Below are 20,492 nucleotides of genomic sequence, written 5' to 3'. Positions count from 1 at the left end.
CCCCAGCCATGACTGACAGAAAAATTAAATAAACTATACAATTACCAACGTGTTTTTCCCTGCACTTTTTCTTGGGGCGGGTTATGAGCCACGTTGTGGAAGTGTGGTTTTTGGGAAAGGACACCATCCTGCATCCGGAGAACAACCTGCAACTACGACCCACTGTGGTCACCGATCATTTGCAGAGGAGCATGACCCCCCACCCCCCCTCCCAGCAACGCTGATGTGTTGTTTCACAGCATCACATATTAGCCAGAACAAACAGCTCCCAACATGTGACTCATCCACAGAACCTCAACCCTCCACACTAGAAGAACTGAATTTGTTCTTATTACCAGGAACTCTTTACATTTATTCATTCAGCTGATCCTTGTCTCCAAAGCCATGTACAGCAATATATTAATTTCTACAGCTGGGTAATTATTTAGTCAAGCAGTTCAGGTAGGTACCTCACTCAAGGGTACAATAGCAGGGGGTGGGATTCAAACCTGTGACCTCCAAGTCCAAATGAGGTGATGCCTACTGCCATACTACCGGCTGCCCCTTCAGCTGAAAGTATGGACGAGTATTGAGTTTTCTATAAGTGACAGTCCGGTTGTACATAATTCAGCACCATGCCACATTATTTTCAGTTTAAAGCTTTCTATAAAGAAAGGCAACATTTTTAAACAAAAGTGTCCAAAGTTCAACAGAACAGCTGAGCACTGGCGTACAGTCACACTCACATTGGTTGAGCACACACACACACACACACACACACACACACACACACACACACACACACACACATACACTGCTTGTCCCAGGTGGGGTCGTGGGGAGCCGGAGCCTAACCCGGCAACACTGGGCATAAGGGATAGATCCAGGATGGGACGCCAGTCCGTCACAAGGCACCCTAAGCAGGACTAGAACCTCAGACCCCCCCGGAGAGCAGGATCCAGTCAAACTGGCTGCGCCACCGCGCCCCCCCCCCCAACTTAATGATATTGATGGTTATTGATACTGATGGTTATTTTTCATTTTACTAGAGCAAACAGGCGGAAACAGAATACAGTTACAAATCTATGTCCTTAATGGTTGCGCCACCTGCTGCCCTAATCTGATCATCCACAAAACTTTTATCATCTGTTTTGTCGTGTTATCCTAAAATGGACTGGCATCATGACCCTTGTCTTGGACAAAAGATCACAGATAATGAATGAATGAATGAATGAATAAATTGCCATGTGTATCCCATTAAGTGAACTAAGTTGAAGCCATTCGTTGCAACGAATAACGTCTGTGTGTCTTTGTGTACACACAGCACATGTGAGTGTTTGTGTGTGTAAGAGGAGGGTCACATGATTAGATGAATAGAAAGCTGTGGACCTTGGGCTTAGAGCGGAAATCCACCCAGCAAATGTGTTTCCGCACGCCCCGGCACCTTACATTCCCCACCGCATGTCACTGTAGAGCCAGTGTCCTGGGAAACAAGGAGACATGGGTAGGGGTGTGAAAGGGCCGGTGTTACGGTGGCAACGCGTTACAAAACACTGGTAGGTCAACCGTTACCCAGCATTCTTTGCTCTCCCGTTCTCCTACACCAGCAGCCGCCTACTGCAGATAAAAATCAGCCTCCTGCTCGACAACAGAAACACAGAAATACGCACAAGCGCCAGTGTGGCTCACTCTTGCCAGCCAAGCTCATTAACATGCCGTGCACACGTTACGTGCACGCAGGAGGGAGGCGGCCCAATTAGAATTCAAGCGCCGTGACTGAAAGGAGGCGAAAGTGCGCAGATTAAGTGACGCATGCCTTTCACCCATCATGTCAAAGGCAGGCTGCCACGAAGCCATGCCAACCGAGACAGGGCTCCGGCACCCCTGCCCCAGGGATCAGCTCTGCCAGTCTCAGAGCGCCACCTGCTGTTTACAGCTTCACTGTCACACGGCCATGAAATAACCCTCCCTAACCCATGTCGCACCTCCTAGGTAAAGAACTCCTCATTCTTTAACCATGAACGCAGACTTCTGCACTCTTATGTTCACAGCACTGCAGCAATGTGAAATAAAACATGCAGATCTGATTGAATTATTTAACACTGAGCAGCAATAATTGAAGAGGATAACAGAACTAATTTTAATAGATGGATAAATCGCTTCGGGGGGTGCGGTGGCGCAGTGGGTTGGACCAGGTCCTGCTCTCCGGGGGGGTCTGGGGTTCGAGTCCCGCTTGGGGTGCCTTGCGACGGACTGGCGTCCCGTCCTTGGTGTGTCCCCTCCCCCTCCAGCCTTACGCCCTGTGTTGCCGGGTAGGCTCTGGTTCCCCATGACCCCGTATGGGACTAGCGGTTCAGATAATGTGTGTGTGTGTATAAATCACTTCTATGCTGCAACATGTGCAATATACAGTGTGTAGTAGCACAGCAGCAGGAAATGTCCATTAGCAGAGGGGACAGCCTTACGAGGGCATGCAATCTGAAATGTGAGCAGATCATTGATTAAAAGCTTTAATCGCAGCATGACATCCAGGATGCGGGCAGACGACCTCAGAAGAACATTGATTGTTCTTTCGGCATTAACTACCACTGTTATCTTTTGTGAGTCAGCCTTCATCATACCTGCCCCGAAGTGAGAAAATAATGACACCGCACAGCCATTATATGGGGGGGGACTTTGTCAAGTTTATGAACATCAAACACAAAAACACACACACACACGCATGCACTTTTTGAACCTCTTGTCCCATACGGGGTCGCGGGGAGCCGGAGCCTAACCGGGCAACATAGGGCACAGGGCTGGAGGGGGAGGGGGACACACCCAGGAAGGGACGCCAGTCCATCGCAAGGCACCCCAAGCGGGACTTGAACCCCAGACCCACCAGAGAGCAGGACCCGGTCCAATCCACTGCACCCCCCAAAACATGCAGTGCATCAATATTCACTCATCTTATTATTTATTTACAAATAAGATGTTTTTACCCAAGCAACTGTCAGATTTACCCACATAAGAAGGTATACAGACATACTTCTGAAAAAACAAGACACACCCTTCTCAAAGCCACAATATGTGGACCCTTAAGGCAACTTAAATTTACAGCCTTCTGTTCCAAAGTTGAGGGGGTGTGGTGGTGCAGTGGGTTGGACTACAGTCCTGCTCTCGGGTGGGTCTGGGGTTCGAGTCCCGCTTGGGGTGCCTTGTGGCGGACTGGCGTCCCGTCCTGGGTGTGTGCCCTTCCCCCTCCGGCCTTACGCCCTGTGTTGCCGGGTAGGCTCCGGTTCCCTGCAACCCCATAAGGGACAAGTGGTTCTGAAAGTGTGTGTGTGTGTGTGTGTGTGTTCCAAAGTCCATGTTGTAACCCAGTATGACATCAAGTACCACTTTCAAGCCCTAGTTCTACACCTACCTATCATCCCCAACCAACACCTCTCACACCCTTTCCTGAACTGGACCCATTAATGCCAGTATTTACCTTCAACCATTCCTTTATTTAAAGCTTATGCCAAAAATGAATCCATGTGATTTATGGAAAAAATCCATGTGATTTATGGGAAAAAAAAAATGGATAATGGAAAAAAATTCTCTCATACTGAAGAAATTATTGCAGCAGCATAACAGCAGGAGGCCTCACCCAGTGATTTGAGGCGCTCCTTTCTGCACAGCCAGCAACCTCTTGCAGGGGTGCACAGGGATTCCCACATTCCTCCCTTCCGGCTGTGCGGGCACACCGTTTCCCGGAAGGGTTTGGAGCAGCGAGACCACACACGGTGACTCCCTCACCTTGCAGCCCATGGATGAGCAGTGAAGACCGGGACAGGAGGCAGGTAGGAGCAGGGAAAGAGGGAGGTCCCTGTAAGTGCCAGAATCTTCATCTCTGTATATACCCCAGATGGGTATATATAAATGGAGGGGCGACGTGCTCATGCAAACCCCCCTCCTGCCCCACCCAGTATTTGTGTACAACTACACTGAGTACTGCTGCGTCGCCTTATGTATTCACAGCTGTACCCATTGGTATATATTCAGTACCACTGCACACCTCACCAGTCCTTTGCTGATGAATCAGCAAAACAAAGACAAATGCATAACGATATCAAATGCTTCACGTTAATATTTCACTTTAGAACACTTACGGTGACATAAAATGAGCAACAGCTTCTCTCCTCTTGAGAAATATCCTTAAAAATATCTGTTTGTGCTTCATGTTTACACCTGGCCATTTCAAGATCAAACAGCCCACTGAGATATTTATACTGCTCCTCAAAACCATATTCTGCATTATGTGTCAAAATTAAAATGACAAGCTATTATACTGGTTATTCCCTAAGGTATATACTGTACCACTTTGTACTATTCTGCCACAGTCATATGCCTTCTTATGTTGTACTTGGAATCGAAATTTAATTTTCTTACAATACATGTCATCATCGGTGGAGAAGAAAAAAAAAAAAACTTTATGCCAAGCTTAAGAACAAGAAATAAAACACAAGAACTCTGAAAGGGCAGCTGGTACTGGAGTGGTTAAAGCTACTACCTTCAAACCTAAAGACTACAGGTTTGAATCCTATGAGCAAAGTGCTTACCCTAAATTACTCCAGTAAGGTTACCTAGCTGTAAAAATGGGTAAAGAATTCTAAGTTGCATTGGAGAAAAGTGTCAGCTAAACAGAAAAATTCATACTCATCCGATGCTTTTGTCCAAAGGAACTTGAAATGCTGAGTTACGTATTTATCAGACACTTTTCTCCACAGCAACTTCCAGCGAACTCTATGTAGTGTTACCAGCCGACACACCTTATTCACCACGGTGACTTACACTGCTAGATACACTACTTACACTAGGTCACTCATCCATACATCAGTGGAACACTCTCTCTCTGTCACTCACACACTATGGGGGGAATCTGAACAGCATGCCTTTGGACTGTGGGAGGAAACCAGAGCACCCAGAGGAAACCCACACAGACCAATGCAAACACCACACAGGCTGAGTGGGGATGGAACCCATGTCCTCTTGCACCACCCAGGCACTGGGAGACAGCAACGCTACTCGCTGTGCCACTGTACCGCATTTAGCAGCATAAGCTAATTTTAGTGAAGCAATTCATGGTAAGTATCTGGATCAAGGCTATTATAACAGGAAGTGGGACTTGGACCTGCAGGAAAGGGGTTCTAAAAACTACACCCCCTGTTATACACTAAATAACACATACCTAAGACAGCTGATAGCACAGGGGTAAACACTACTGCCTTATGACTTTAAGGTTGTAGGTTTGATTCCCCCCTCTGGCTGTTGAACCCTTCAGCAAGGTGTTTACCCTAAATTGCTCCAGGAAAAATTATCTACCTGAGTAAATAATTGTAAGCTGCTTTGGAGAGAAGCATCAGTTAAACTAATCAATGTGATGTGACTTGTTAACATGTCAAGTATTTGCGGGGGGGGGTATATTAACCATAGTTCTCAGTGAAGTTATACTTTCTATAATTTTATTTGGTGATAGTTTTTTCACAACATGTATTTTCATAAAAACGATACATGGGCTATCCAAGCAAACGGGCCACTTATCAGCTTAGTGGTTACAGCTGTTTTCCTGCAATTGGAAGGTTCTTGGTTTAAATCCCATTCCTGCTATAGTCTCCTCAAGGTCAGGTAGTTATCCTAAATATACAGTAAGAACAACCTACAATATAGATGGGTAAACCATAGTAAAATTTACCCATAAAGTCTATACCATTAGATATATATTTAGACAGCATTTGCGAAGGCGAGGTGTGGTGGTGCGACACATCTGGGGATTGAGTCTTGCTTGGGGTGCCTTGCGACAGACTGGCGTCCCGTCCTGGGTGTGTCCCTTCCCCTTTCGGCCTTACACCCTGTGTTGCCGGTTAAGGCTCTGGCTCGCCCCGACCCCCCTTGGGACTAGCGGTTGTTGACGTTGGTTGGATGGATATTTACGAAAAATTTTCTCTAAAGAAACTTACAAAGATCTACCCATTTAGACATGTTATTTTTAGTGGCACAAGGGTGCAATACTAGAAGGTGAAATTTGAACTGAGGTCCTTCAAACAGGAGGCAACAGCTCTAACCACTTACTAACTTTATGCACCTACTCTAGCAATGTACTTTTGGATGAAGGGGTGAATGTGGAAAAAAGCTTAATAGAAATGATGAACATGCTATTGAAAGAGGGGTGTCTTGTCATACCTGGACAGGAGCTCCTTTGGGGGGCAAGAGCAGTTTGGGATGGTGGTGCTCTCCTGGCTGCCGCAGCAGATCCTGTCCCAGTGGTTGGGTTTCCACCAGAATAGGTCGTGGCCGGAGCAGGGGAGGGCCAGCTGAGTGCAGCTTTCGGCAGACAGAGAGGTAACAAGGAGCAGCTTGACAGCACCTATCAGCTGCAGACAGTGGCAGGTTACCATGGCGCTGGAGCACAGCCCAGGGCTCTGGTTCCCATGCATGTTCAAAGCAGTCTACGCTCCCACGCTGCATCCCTTTCCGCTCAAGTTGCATATACTGTCAAGATCCACAGTTTCTCAGCTCCTGTTTCAGTTGTTTTTAACAAAAGACGTTTTGTCTGAACTACATGTCAATGCACCTGGAACCGGTTACTCCACTGCCAAACACTCACCGCGACGGTGTTACCGGAAATCTTTCATTTGGACCGTGTCTCAGCCAGCTGCTCAGAGACAGGAGAACAACATGGACAAGTTTCTCCAAGTTTTTTTCCTTCCCTTCGGTTCCTTTACAAAGTCATCTTCCTTAAAGGCAAAATGCTCTTCCTCAGGTATTTCAGTGTTATGGGTCAGTGTGAAGCTCTGGAAGTCTAATAAACATAAGATGATAATACATTTAATTAATTCAAAGTTCATCCTTCAGGTTCCAACTTTTCCTCTACAAAAATGGAACTAAAATCAATAGAAGAAAAAAATGCCTGCAGTCTGAATTCAAGCACAATGTCCTTCCTGGTATTCATAGGCGTGGGAGGTGCTGGCTGTCTTCCCTCTTACTTGCTGCAAAGATGAATCTTAAGAACTTTAATCAGAATTTATGGCACCTATGATGTTTCAGAATTCAAATAAGAAGAAATGAGGTTTTACCAAGCCAGCCTTAAACAACATACCCTAGAACGAAATACAAAATAATAAAAAGAAAACAAAAAAATGTGTGATGGACTTCCATTTTAGTCCATTAGGTAACCTACATCATACTTTCACATTGTTTTTCGCATAGTACATCAGTGCATCTTCATGGTCCCAGTGCTCTTTAATCATTACACAGGTGTTGGATGGAGACTTATCTGAGCTTATCTGGGTTATTAGCCATACTTAGAATAAGTACTTGCCTATCTGCAGCCAGGGGGCGCGGGGGCGCAGTGGGTTGGACTGGGTCTTGCTCTCTAGTGGGTCTGGGGTTCGAGTCCCGCTTGGGGTGCCTTGCGATGGACTGGCATCCCATCCTGGGTGTGTGCCCCCCCCCCCCGGCCTTATGCCCTGTGTTGCCGGGTAGCCTCTGGTTCCCCACGGCCCCCGTATGGGACAAGCGGTTCAGAAAGTGTGTGTGTGTGTTTTCACCATGTGGTAGAAACAAGTTCAGGAAGGTCCTCTTTCCTGGCTCAATTTGGAACAGAAAAGCTCATTCTAAACCATATTCTGTATAGCTGTCCAAATTAGAAAGGGCTAGTCTGCTTGGAGGGGAGGAGGCACAACAGGTTTGGCCAGGTCCTGTTCTCTGATAGGTTTGGGGTTTGTGTTCTGCTTAGGGTGCCCTGTGATGGACTGGCGTCCCATCCCCCTTGAGCCTTATGCCCTGTATTACCGGGTTAGGCTACGGCTCCCCGCGACCCTACTCGGGATAAACGGCTTCAGCCAGTGTGTGTGGTTTGCTCTGCATTTGTGTTGGTTTAAGCACCTAGACCACAAAGCACTGGAGGCCCAGACTCGTGAAAGAAGCGGATTAATTTAATTCCAGTAAGCAGGCATTCATGCAGAAAGAACAATAACCAGCCGCCTACTGGTAAGGTCCTCCATTCAGCGCAATGGCAGGGAATGACCTTTCCGTACAGAGTCAACAGAAAAGGTGTTCTGCATTATTCCTCAAGAGAACAAACACTGCCAGCCTCAAGCAGCCTCAACACACATCCAAGACAGCTCTGTACATCGACACACCCGCACCAGGAACACGCTTTGCTTGATGCGTAAGTTTAGGCATTGACTTTCAACTATGAAAGCCAGAGAATACAGGCAGCCTTGACATGACTGACAACCTGGAGATCTTTGCATTGCAATCTTCAGCGGTCTTTTTTACTGATACTGTCCTACTATTCAAACTAAATCTGAATTGTGGAAGATATTGTCAGAAAACTACCAGGTTATTACTAGAACCACATATTTTGGAGTTGAAAAAAGAACCACTTTATAGCTCTGGCTACTCTGGAGACATGTCCTTCTCAGGTACACTGACCACCTTCATTTCCTAATGTACTTTAAGCAAAAGATACAAACCATCTATTTAGTGTACCATAATCAAGGACCCCATCAGCCCAGGATGTCAACAGAATATAGACACAACAAGGCAAGAACTGGTGACCACGGTGAACTGACCTTGAACCATCTAAAAGAACTGTATTTAATGTTCTTTGGGAAGTTAAGAGAAGTTAATTTTCAAGCATGTGGAACACAGTGAAAAAGCCATTTTCTCTAAGTACACGTACTGTGTAAGTTATATGCTATTTGAATTGTTTTTGCGACATATATGATACATTTTACATTCTTTAATTTTGGTGTCTACATGTATTAAATTGGGGGGTGTGGCAGTGCAGCGGGTTTGACTGGGTCCTGCTCTCCGGTGGGTCTGGGGTTTGAGTTCCATTTGGGGTGCCTTGCGACGGACTGGTGTCCTGTCCTGAGTGTGTCCCCTCGCTGACCAGCCTTACGCCCTGTGTTTCCGGGTTAGGCTCCAGTTCGCCGCGACGCTGCTTGGGACAAGCAGTTTCAGACTGTGTGTGTGTGTGTGTGTGTGATCTATTTAATTATCCCTGCAACATAGAAGAAAACCAACATAAAAGCACATTTAGCTGATGCAATTCCTCAAAGCAACTTATGTTAAGCTACCTACAACTATTTACCCACCTGCATAATTGTTACTGGAGCAACTTAATGCTCAACGGCACTAAAGCTGGGATTTGAACCTGCAGGTCCAAAGGCAGCAGCCCTATCCCCTGCACTACCAGATACCACTACACATTTTTTGTATGTTCAACTGTTGTTCAGAACTTCAATTCAGCTTTTGGCTTCATCCAGCAATCTTTCATTACAGTTCTTAATTTACATGAAACTTCTTCTGAAATTACAAAAATAACAGCTAAAGATGTGCATTTGTCACACGTATTGTACCTGCTATTTAACTTGGATGCTTATTGACTATCCTCTCCAGACTCCAGTTGCCTTACTTGCTTTGTGATCAGACCCGTTTCAGTTTTCCTATACTTATCAAATTTTTTTTGCAGCCTCTAATTGGCATGAATAGCATAGACCAAATGCTCAGTGCATTACATTCTGACTCCAGAAAACAGAATAAAGTACAAAAAAATGCACTGTATTGGTAGTACACAAATGCTGCCTTTTGCATCTGCTCTCCCAACAAAAGGATCCAGCCCTCCTACATCCCTTTCATTGCTGCACAGAATATAGAAACAAACTCACAACCCACAAACTGGTTTTCTTTTGTGCATAACAGCACATGAGTTTTACTTTCCATGGGGAGCAGAAAGCTTGATTTACAATGAAGAGCGATAGCAGAGGGGAGGGATAGAGACGCGCGGGGAATCGTGCCATACACAACAGGAGCTCTCATTGCCCCGCCGCATACAGAAGGGGGCAAAGTCACAGTACGTTACAGACATAACATTTAATCACAAAAACTTTTCAGCTCAACATGGAAATGTAGATAGACTTTTTTCTGTGTTTTTGTTAAAGCACTCAAGGAAAATCAACAGTGGTGTGTGAGCTCTCTCATATCCTTCCACAGGGTCTACCTGCATTTCACAGGTAACAAACCATCTGGAAACAATGGGGTTAAAAACAAAACCCAATGTTGGAGAGGGTGGGGGGGACACATTTCTCAGTGTTCTCTTCAAAGTACAGAAAAAATAACCACCATATGTTTGGATATGAAACAGCTAAAACTATGTTCTAGAAAAAAAAAAAACTTATGCAATTAAACAACATTAAGAATATTTATTCAATCTTGTTTAACTGAACATGTTAGAAGATTTAGCAACTGTGGTGATTTAGATACTACAGTGACTTTCGCTGTAGCCTTCTAAAACAGCTTTGTTACACAACAGTTTCGGATTTTTCTCTGGTGCTTTATTTAACCACCCACCCCCCGCCCACTAAACAGTGTCTATATGGTGTTATCCAGATTCTGTCCTAGGGTGCTGGAGTTAGTCTGTTTGAGGATAGAATCACCCTCCATTTCTTGTTTGCCGCATCTGAAGAAGGAAAAAACTGAATTAGTGAGAAGTTATAAAATAAAAAACCAGAATGCAGAGCAAGTAAAATCGGTTTACCAAAACTATATACTTATTTTGCACTATCACCGTTCGTTACAGGAAACAAGGTGTTGAGAAGGTCACTTATAAAATATTCTCTACCACCCATCCCCTCATTCTATAGAACTGAAGCATTAGGGGGATTACCAAGCAGTAACATGACACAGCTGTATGTATCCTATTTTTTCCTTAAGAACAGCAAAGCACACCAAAACACTGAGATGCAGAAGTGGATAACGGCATCAGAAATATCAGAAATCACTTTCAACGAGTCTCCTGAGGGAGACTCCAACTTGTTCAAATCAGCCCTTTCAGTGAAGGGTGGCTGTGGACTCTAAAGTTTGAAGAAGCCAGATGGAGACTTTTCTGTCTTATCTGACAGTAAGACACCTTAGCATGCCTCTGACAGCAAAACCAAACTTAGGTCTATGATTTAAAGCCAAAGCTATCCTTGGAGAAACATGCTGAAAACACACTTCAAGGTCATTCTGGGCCACTATCTGACCTCTGGGTAGACACCTTACCCAGAGATTGGTCCGTTTCCTGTCCTGTCACTTGGCTGCTGGTCCAGCTCTGACAACAGCTTCAGTATATTCAACGCAGCCTTTTTTTGGAGAATAAGGAAGCACAAATTGCAAAAAAAGTACAACAAGAATTCAGAAGATTAAACATCTGAAGGCAAAATCATGAACAGTAAGGAAAACAGCAGTCCATGTTCTCTAGAAAAGAAGTCATGAACTGCAAATGAGAAGATATGCTTGGTAAGAAAAAAGCTCACCATGTCATGACAGGACTCCACATCCTTCCCAATGCCATGGCTGATGAGGGGTGGCTGAGAGGAGCAGTTGATCAGCGAGACAAACTCATTCTTGTTATTTTTGGGGAAATCCTTGTATTCCACCTGCAAAGACAATAGTAAAGACAGTGCTCATGTTCATGTCATTGTTGAGTATTGATGTAAAGACTTTAACAATTCAGCAAATCACAACCCATTCTGTCTGAAGCTTAATAAAACACACAAATATGAACCTGTAGTTTAACTGCAGAAAAAAGACCACATAGGCGGAATATCTGTACATGGACATTTCTATGTACCTGTAAGCCCTGCACAGCTGCCAGGTAAGCCAGCTGCTCAGAGGGGCGTGTGAGAGGCCCATGGGGCAGGTGTGCCAGGCTGTTGTTACTCTTAAGGATGGTCTCTGCAGTGAGTGAGGTGCCAGCATACAGCAGCTCATTAGCGATCATGGCAGTGACAGTGGCTTTTGCTGGGTTGGGTGGGGCACGGCTGTAGTCCTTGCAATGATGGCCCTGGTTGACACCCACTGCCTGAGCAACCTCAGGTACCATTGGTAGGATGCCTGCCGGCAGCTGCTGGTGACTCAGGTAAGGTAGACGAAAATCATCTTCCTTTGCAGCTGAGAGATGGGGGGGGTTAATGGAAAAAACATGTTATCCAGTATGGAAGGTAATTACATGGACAGAAGGAACACAGCAGCCATCAAGTAAACTCCCAATGTTGTAATAAAAACACCCAACAATGGCATGAAAATGTTGTCTTACATTTCAGATCCTCACTGTGACCTTCTATTCAAATGACAGTGACAACCGAGCCATACCATTTACAAAGGTCACAAAAAAATCAGCCACATTACCCCAACCCCTTAGCCGTGCAGGTGCAATTTAAATGCCAAAATGACATTAACCACTTACCAATTCCACCCTCTTCTACTGAACTGGGTTCAAAGAAGGTGACTTTCCGCCCATCTCCCGGCTTTTTGATTGGTGGCTTGACATACAGAACACACATGCATTTAAAAAAAAAAAAAAAAGTCAGTCACAAAAACAATAAAACACCATATTTTCCCTTGACGTAAATGTTCAGATTCAACTTTGCAGGCCAATACACTTGTATCTCATGCTATAAACATCCGAGTTATGGATTTTCAAAGATACATTTCCTTTTCTCAAACTGCATTTGCTTCACTGTTTTTCTAAAATTTTTCTGATGCAGAAAAAAAAAACAGCCTGCATTTAGATCATTAGTGGGCAGCAAATAGAGTAGAAAATTAAATGACACTGTCTGGGGTGGGCAGCAAGCAGCAAATTTTTTATTACTGCTTTATCCAAGACTTTTACAGAAACTGCCTAGCAAAGAATCAGAGGTATATCATTAAACTTTTTTGAATGCAAACTAAAAGTAACCAGATGCTAAATAACTCAGCTGCTTCCTTGTAGTTGGTTTATTGTGTTTCACCCATAGCAATAATGTTCTGTCTTGTGTGTATAAAACAAAACACAGTCTGTGAAGATGACATGTTTATTTTCAATCATTTAAAATTAGTCCAAACCTTAACATTGCGTCATGTCAGTAAAATAAATAAATAAATAAATAAATAAATGGGTGCCCCCTTCATATTGCATCCTGGCTCATGGACAATTTTCTAGGATATAGGAATGCCCAAAATGGACTACAATTTAAGTTACAAACAGGCTTCTAGTCCCAACTGTATTCTTAAGGTGAGGTACAAATGTACATATGGTAGCAGCCCCACAGTTCAAGCTGAGGTGTAAAGCAATAGCGTACTGTCAGTGAAAAACCAGTGCTGACCTTTTCATCGGTTTTGAGCGCCGGTTTTGGGGGCTGAGGCTGCGGCACTTTAAAGCCCATCAGCTCCAGCATTTTCTCTGCAGCATTGCGTTTGGCAATCTTCTTGCTGGGACCCATTCCCTCCGAACACAAGCCACAGACCTTTACCTGGCAGAGAGACGCAACAGATAAGAGTATAACATGTATAACATAACTGACGGGTTAAAATCACAAGTCAAAGTGTGTGCGCAAAAGTTACACAGGGAGGGAAATGGGTCCTGAATACTAGCAGAAGAGGAACATAAGAAAAAAGGAGGTTTATATGATCCCAGTTGCAGATTTGTGTAGTCCCCACAATGCTGAAAGATGTAAAAACGTGGGAGTTACACAGACAGTACTACCAGGATATTTTTTAAACTAAGTGTTAGTATAAACAAACTGACATGTGGGTCATTATGAACACTCCTTATTAGCTCAGTTCATTGCTTGTTCCTAAGCAGCGAGCAGGCAGCAGGGAGCCGCCTAGCTCATGAACCATGTGACATTATGTACTGAAATGCTGCCAAGTTTATACAGCATTACATTTTACCAAGGCTTGAGGCCTTCAGCAGTGCTTCAGTGGTATGTGTAGGGAGGACTAACCTGCATGATAAACTCCCTGCGCCGAGGCAGCCCTCTCTCTGTCACCAGGCTGTACTCGGGCTCTTTCTCCTTTTTCGCTTGCTGAATCTGTGCCAGACGGCTGATGGGATTCATGCCCTGGCCATACTCTGGACTTGTTTGTAGCTGGTAAGAGAAAAGTTTTACCTTTATAACCCGCTGCAGGGCACATACTTGGAGAACTGTGATGCAGCAACGGCAGCTTCTACCAAATAACGTCTCTCAATTTATCAGACCTTCCTCACCTGTCACTGTACTTGCCTTAGCCTTTCCTAGCCACCATTAATTCTTTCAGCAATCCTACTGTCTTCTCCTAATCCTCCCCCACCTCCTTCTCTCCCTGCAACTTTTTTGCCTCTTCTAAGCTACTTCTCCTGCTGTCCTAACCTTGACAATGGACTTGGTTTTCTTCTTGATACGTGGTTGCAGCTTTTCCACAACAGGCAGCTGGGGCAGCCTGCGCAACTCCTCCAGCACGGCGGCTGCAGCACACTTCTTTGCTACCTTCTTGCTCTTGCCCTCACCCTCCGCTGAGAACTCGCCCACAGACACGCGCACCACAAAGCTCTTCATGTGAGGAGGGCCACTCTCTTTCAGCACCTGGGGTTAGGGTAAGGGGAGCACAAAAGAAAATTTTAAATGAATCAAACTAGAAGGCAGGGAAGAATGACATTTTATATACTCATTTTCTATATGAATAAGAAACATCATTGATCAAATTTAATTATATTTTTTAACAGAATTCACAGGGAAAAATATTTCAATTCAACTCAAATTTTTGTATGGTATCCACCCTAACAAGTTGCCCCAGAATTCATTACAACCTCAAAGTTTACTGGCATGTTCCTCTTCAAAGCGATTTCAAACACTTGGCTGATTTCTGATTTGTTGAGGTTCTCCTCTGGTGTCTCTCCATTCACCTGCAAGGTGACAAGGTCACCATTATTCAAGTCGAAGGAAAGCCACGTTTAGATAAAGTGACGCATTACCAAAAGTACTCTCCCAACAATATCCATATTAAGAGTGAGCAAACATCAATGCAAATCAACAAAAACAGGTTGAAGGATGTAGGATGTAAAGTAGATATGACAGAACATTCAGCAGAGTGTATGTAAAAAAACAAGGACCTTGAGCAATGTGGCTGTGTGAAGAAGGTGAGATCCAGAAAGTAGGAAGCGAATGACTGGTATATCTCACCTCTGGTACCTGCTCCAGAAGTGCCTCCTTTTGCAACACCCTCAGTGCTTTGGAAGCAGCATCATGTTTGGCAGCCTGGCGCGTGCGGCCCTTCCCATGGAACTGCTGGCCTCCGATCGACAGCTCCATGTGATACAGGACTGGCCCCATTGGAGGGAATGGGTAGTAGTAGCTGCCACAATAGGGTAAGCACAAATATTTTCTTGAACCTTGATACAAAAATACATACTGCAAAATTATGATTTACTGAAACAAGCTTTCAAAGCAAAAAAAAAAGTTTAACACATTTGCAACAGAATCTCAGCCAATTTTCAAAGAGACCATCTTCTACTATATTCTAGAATCTGGTGATACATACCGTTGATAAGGACCAGGTGCCCTGATGGTGTAGTTGAAACTGGGCCTTATTCCAGGATATGGATCAAGGGGCTTGTAGATTGGTTTCTTTCCCAGTTTCATACAAAGTGCATTTAGCTCCACAGTGTGCGTTATACAGTCTGTAAACAGATGAAGAATTCAATTTTAAAGCGAACATATTAACATTATCAACAGCATGATCAATCATCATTTATATATTTATTGAATTACTAGTTATTGACAGCAGACTCAATCAAATCAATATTCACAGGATTCCATACACCATGTTGCAAAAGAGAACTCCATGTTATTTACAGTTCACATATAATTAACTTTTTTCTTTTTAAAAAAAAAAAACCTTTTGATTTTTTATCAGCTACAATGCCAGAAAACCAATCCGTGAACAGATTATTGCTTATGTTGTATGGTTGTTTGCTTTCGATAACTTTTTGTGAAGTAGTACACTTAAGATGCTTGTCTCATTAGTAAGGTATATGTGAATACTTCCTTGATAAGATGTTTGAGAGTACTACTAAAAACACACCACCTGGATTCTTGCCGGTATTGCGAGGGCTACGCAAGCTGGGCTTGGGCAGTGTGGTTTGGGCCAGGGCAGCAGCAGCTGCAGAGTGCTGGGCCTTCTTGATACTGGTTCCCTCAGCATCCCAATGCTGCTCACCCAGTGTTAACCGTACTGAGAAAATCTGCAGAGGGATGGAGGGACGAGACACATAAAGCAGGTAAGCAACACACTGAATGAAAAGCCAACACTGTGTAATGTGTGTCCTTCATTAAAGATGTTAAAAATTGTTAAAAACGTTGAAAGTACTTCCCACAGCAAATCAACTGTAGAATATGCTACAGCTACCTATGAACTGCAATGTGTTGACTGTAAATTAAATGTAAAATAGATTCACTGACAGGTTTGTCCAATTATTTATATTTATTCATTTAGCAGATGCTTTTCTCCATAGTGACATACAACTCACAGAAAAGCACAGACAGATAGAGATGCAAACATGCAAATACAGTCAATTAATCCAAAACCACTGCTTAAGCAACAATTACACGAGTAGCTGCATATAGAATTGATGGTACAATTTTTAGTTCCGAAATTTTTTTACAAGTTAACTACACTTAAAAATAAAAGACCAGTAGAAAAGTATGCTCACACTGCTACTAATATTACTGTCAGAACTGTAAATAACTGCAATAGTTAAAGCACAAATTAGTTTAGTCCCTATCTACAGCAATCTGAGAGGAAGTCTATTGGCAGCTTGAAACTAGGTAATCCAAAAGAATCATGTTGTATTTTTATAACAGTCACTGATGCAGTTTTAACCAACCTGCTGTTTAAAAATCCCCAACAGTAATGCTCCAGTAAATATAATCATGGGTAAAATAAGGAGTGCTCAAAGAGAAAGGAATTAACAAGCTTTTTTTGGATGTGGCCTCTCTGAGGTATGACCAAAAAGAAGAGAAACGTTCAGTTTCATAAACACAAACGCGAGATGCATCATTGAATTTGCAGACGATCTGGAAATAAATCAACTTATTATTTTCAACACAAGTACAAAAAGCTATAATGACTTTCTGAATCAGCATTCCTTTGTTAACAAGTATGTTCAAGCTATTGAGACTTGCATTACCATAGCAACCGCACAAAATAAAGACGCAAGTAAAATGTCCCTGTAATTGTGTATATGTACTACTAGACACTTTTTTAAAAATCCAGCATGTAAACCAATAACTTTTAATCAGTGAGGATGTTTTTAAATCATCATTACATATTTCCATCTTTGTCACCATAACTGTTTAAAATATTTATGGTATGATAATCAAAAAAAATGATTCTGAGAAGTACAGAGGAATTATTCTAATTACCTTGGAGTGAGCTGGTCCCTGCTCACTCAGTAGTTTGTACTCTGGCTGGATTTTGTTGAAACGGGCTAACTCATTCACCAGACACATGGGGGTCTTCTCTTTAGGGTTTGCCATGTTGGGTACTGAAACTAAAATATTAAGTATACATTTTCACTGGTAACAGGATGTTCATCAGTTAAATGGTTAACAATTTAAAATATTATAGAGCTGGCATAGCTAAGTAGTTACATTTCACTTTTTTTTAAACATCATTGCACTGATTTATCAGTATAGGGTACAATATGCTATATCAAGGATGCTGACAGCAATTTTTATTCAGTTAATCAGGCAAACCACGTTACCTTTCAACCTCTCAATATTTTTATATTCACCAAAAAAAAAAAAGAGAAAATAAGCAATCAAATGAGGAAATACTACCAGCCCTTGGTAGGAAGCACTGATGCTTAAAAAGATCACAACAGCAACTGCTGTATGGACTTGCTTACAGTGCCTCTTGTGTATGTCAGCAACCTATATTTACATTACATTTATATTTATTCATTTAGCTGATGCTTCTCTCCAAAGCAAATTACAATGTTAAGCAACCTACAATTATTTACCCATTTATATGTCTGGGTAATTTAGCAGAGCAATTTTAGGGTGAGTGCCTTGCTCAAGGCTACAACAGCCAGAAGTGGGATATGAACCTGCAGCCTTTGGGTCCAAAGGCAAAAAGCTCTAACTACTATACTACCATCTGTCCCATATAGCTAACACAAGACCAATGATATTCAGGTATTGGAGGGCATCAACATTATAAAACAAAAGACCACACTGACAGTAACGGTCCAGGGATCCTATACCTGCCTTGGAACCATGACCTTTCATAAATGGAGCTATGTTTTATCCAGTCTTTTACCTGCAGGTGCACTAAAGGGTGTAGCTGAGGCAGAGGGCAAGGCAGAGCTCCGCAGGGGGTGGCTGGCGCTTTCAGAGGGCAGCGTCCCGGAGGCACAGGGGATGCTAAATCCAGGCTGGTGCTGCGAAAGCTGCATGGGCACAGTGCTAGGCAGGGGGCTGCCAAGGGGTGGCTGGAACTGGACCTGGGACATACTGAGAAGCTGGTGACTACCGATCCTGACGCAGGACTATAGCGAGCTTTGAGAAGGAGGAGCAGAAACGGAGGTCTTCACTGTGGAGTGGGTATGGAGCAACAGACTGCAACAACAAATAAGGGTCAAAAATCATCAGTATTCAGCCTTACAAAAGAACGTGCATCTTTAAATTTCACACTGGTTCATGATAAATACAATATTCAGAAGATCCATCCATTTTCATTAACCACTTGTCCCGGTCAGGGTGGCGGAGGCTCGGAATCTATCCCAGAATCACCGGGTGCAAGGCTGGGGGTGTACATCCAGTGTGGGAAGCTAGTCTGTTGCAGAATAGCCACACAGGTACGCACTACTGGCAACTTAGCATCACTAATCCACCCGAACTATCTTTAGACTGTGGGACGAAACCAGAGCACCTGGAGGAAACCCACGCAGACAGGGGGAGAAATATGCAAACTCCACATATAATACTGGGCTGGATTCAAACCTATGTCAAAACAGCTGAGGCACCGTCAAGGCGGCAGAGCTTTTTGCTGTGCCACCACAACGCTCTTCTAAGATATCTTATTCAACAGTCGCCTTTGACCAAGGTGACACTAAAAGTTAAACTTCACAATGATTTACCCATTTATACAGCGAGATAGTCTTAATGTATCATTCAGAGTAAGTAACTTGATTAAAGGTACAGCAGCATGAGAGACACAATAGGGAACCTCCACTGCAAGACAACAGCCCTAGGCTGGAAGGCATTTAAAAAGATGTACAGAAAAAAAGCCCTGGGAGGCCTCCCTACACACAGCAGCAGAGTGGAAGGCCCCCCCGGCGGCGCGCGGCCTACCCCCCCCCCTCCCCAGCGGACACTGCGCCTCGGACACGGTCCAGCACAACCGCGAGTCCTACATCGGCACGAGCGGACAAAGAGGCGAGGCAACGCGTCCACTGTGTGCCACCTTCCACCAGCAGGCAGGCAGGCAGCAGCAGACTGTGGGACTCGGAGCGACTAGCCCACCGCCAAGTGAGGGGCTGGGGCTGCACTCGGCCCATGACACGATCATGATGATGCAGCGAATAGTGGGAACGGACCTACATTTTTTTAAAAGTATTAAGTGCTTGTTTGTGTGGAGCTGCCAGAAGAACGGCTGAGATGACACGACGATGTGTCTGAGTGAGAGACACGTCCACAACCCCGTTCGTTGACAACGGACATCGCGGGCCGCCTCTGCACAATCACCGTGTTAAATCACTGCATACGTTTCATTGTGAATAACCGCGGCGAGAATGAAGCCCCTCCGACCCCGTTAGCCGCGTTAGCTGTGTGTGTCAGACCGCCGTCCGACTCGCGACTGCCTGTCAACACACACAGAAGACAGGGCTGCAGGCGACAGCTCACGCACTAACGAAGCCACCGCGTTCCATCTTCGAATATAACTGCATCCAACGCACAGAGGCGCATTTAAGATGCGGGTGTCTCCTGCGGACTGCTGCCGGCAGGTTCGAACAGCTGACGAGCGGCTCCATTCGCTAGCGGTGCAGCAGCTAGTAGCTACTAATAGTATACGACGGCGGACAGCCGCACAACAAACAAAGCGTCCAAATAATCTCACCTCTTTAATCTTTTCACTCCAGTTCTTTGTCAATCCATAAGCAACGGCCGCTTGAGGTATCTGTGTTTGGTGTCGTCTCGGGTTTCCTTTTGTTATTGGACATAAAATGTTTGGTAAGTGGTGGACAACGGGAAGGGGGAAAGGCGAACAGGGCAAACACTAAAGAGAACGACTCGAGCTCAGCTGTGCCTCCGAAGGAAGTGACGTCACTTGGGCCGGCGGAAGCGAGCGGCTCGTTTCCATATGGATCGGAGATGCTTTCCAGGAACGTCTTGCGCACACGGTAAAATAATTCTTTAAAACGTAGGCATACGTAGACTTCCTGTAATATATTGCCATCACGCGTAAATGAAACATTCCAGTAACTACAGATTGATATGTGCAGCCAGCAAGGGACGGCAAAATGTAAAAATCAATACAGTTCAACAGAATTACTCAGGTCCTTTCAGCAACTAATAGCAAACCCAGCCCACGATCCATAACTTTAACGAAAACAGAGTGCTTTCCCTCAGTACACTGCACTCTGATCAGCTTGGCTTGACTGAGACGGAAATAAAAACAAAGGGAAAAACTCAACT

At 44.2% G+C, this 20,492-nt stretch overlaps 1 protein-coding gene across 2 annotated transcripts; it reads right to left on the bottom strand.

Annotated features, from left to right (window-relative positions):
• Window positions 1-9,711: 9,711 nt before the first annotated feature.
• On the bottom strand, window positions 9,712-20,130 carry stau1 (staufen double-stranded RNA binding protein 1). 2 transcript variants are annotated; one of them, XM_018759525.2, is made up of 15 exons: window positions 19,915-20,130; window positions 18,115-18,413; window positions 17,217-17,344; window positions 15,880-16,036; window positions 15,334-15,472; window positions 14,976-15,147; window positions 14,603-14,698; window positions 14,166-14,378; window positions 13,761-13,904; window positions 13,140-13,286; window positions 12,242-12,317; window positions 11,627-11,946; window positions 11,310-11,432; window positions 11,056-11,135; window positions 9,712-10,471 (listed from the first exon to the last, which is right to left on the bottom strand). In XM_018759525.2, the coding sequence occupies exons 2-15, from the start codon at window positions 18,305-18,307 to the stop codon at window positions 10,384-10,386; spliced, it is 2,076 nt and encodes a 691-aa protein (XP_018615041.1). In that variant the 5' UTR covers window positions 18,308-18,413; window positions 19,915-20,130; the 3' UTR covers window positions 9,712-10,383. The 2 variants fall into 2 exon arrangements, with proteins under 2 accessions (XP_018615041.1, XP_018615050.1); XM_018759534.2 differs by having other exon boundaries at window positions 17,217-17,338.
• Between the last annotated feature and the right edge of the window lie 362 nt (window positions 20,131-20,492).

The sequence above is a fragment of the Scleropages formosus genome, chromosome 2, assembly GCF_900964775.1.
Source record: "Scleropages formosus chromosome 2, fSclFor1.1, whole genome shotgun sequence".
Taxonomy (NCBI): Eukaryota; Metazoa; Chordata; class Actinopteri; order Osteoglossiformes; family Osteoglossidae; genus Scleropages; species Scleropages formosus.
The sequence above is the reverse complement of the archived record's forward strand: the minus strand, read 5'-3'. Positions and strand labels throughout refer to the sequence as shown.

Bases quoted from the DNA above. Each gene is read 5' to 3' on its own strand.
- stau1 (XM_018759525.2), bottom strand. From the start codon at position 18,307: ATGTCCCAGGTCCAGTTCCAGCCACCCCTTGGCAGCCCCCTGCCTAGC. The intron at 15,148-15,333 runs GTATGTATCACC...CTATTGTGGCAG, and splicing joins GCACCTGGTCCTTATCAACG to CTACTACTACCCATTCCCTC. The intron at 10,472-11,055 runs GTAAGGTGTCTA...TTCCTTCTTCAG, and splicing joins GGAAACGGACCAATCTCTGG to ATGCGGCAAACAAGAAATGG.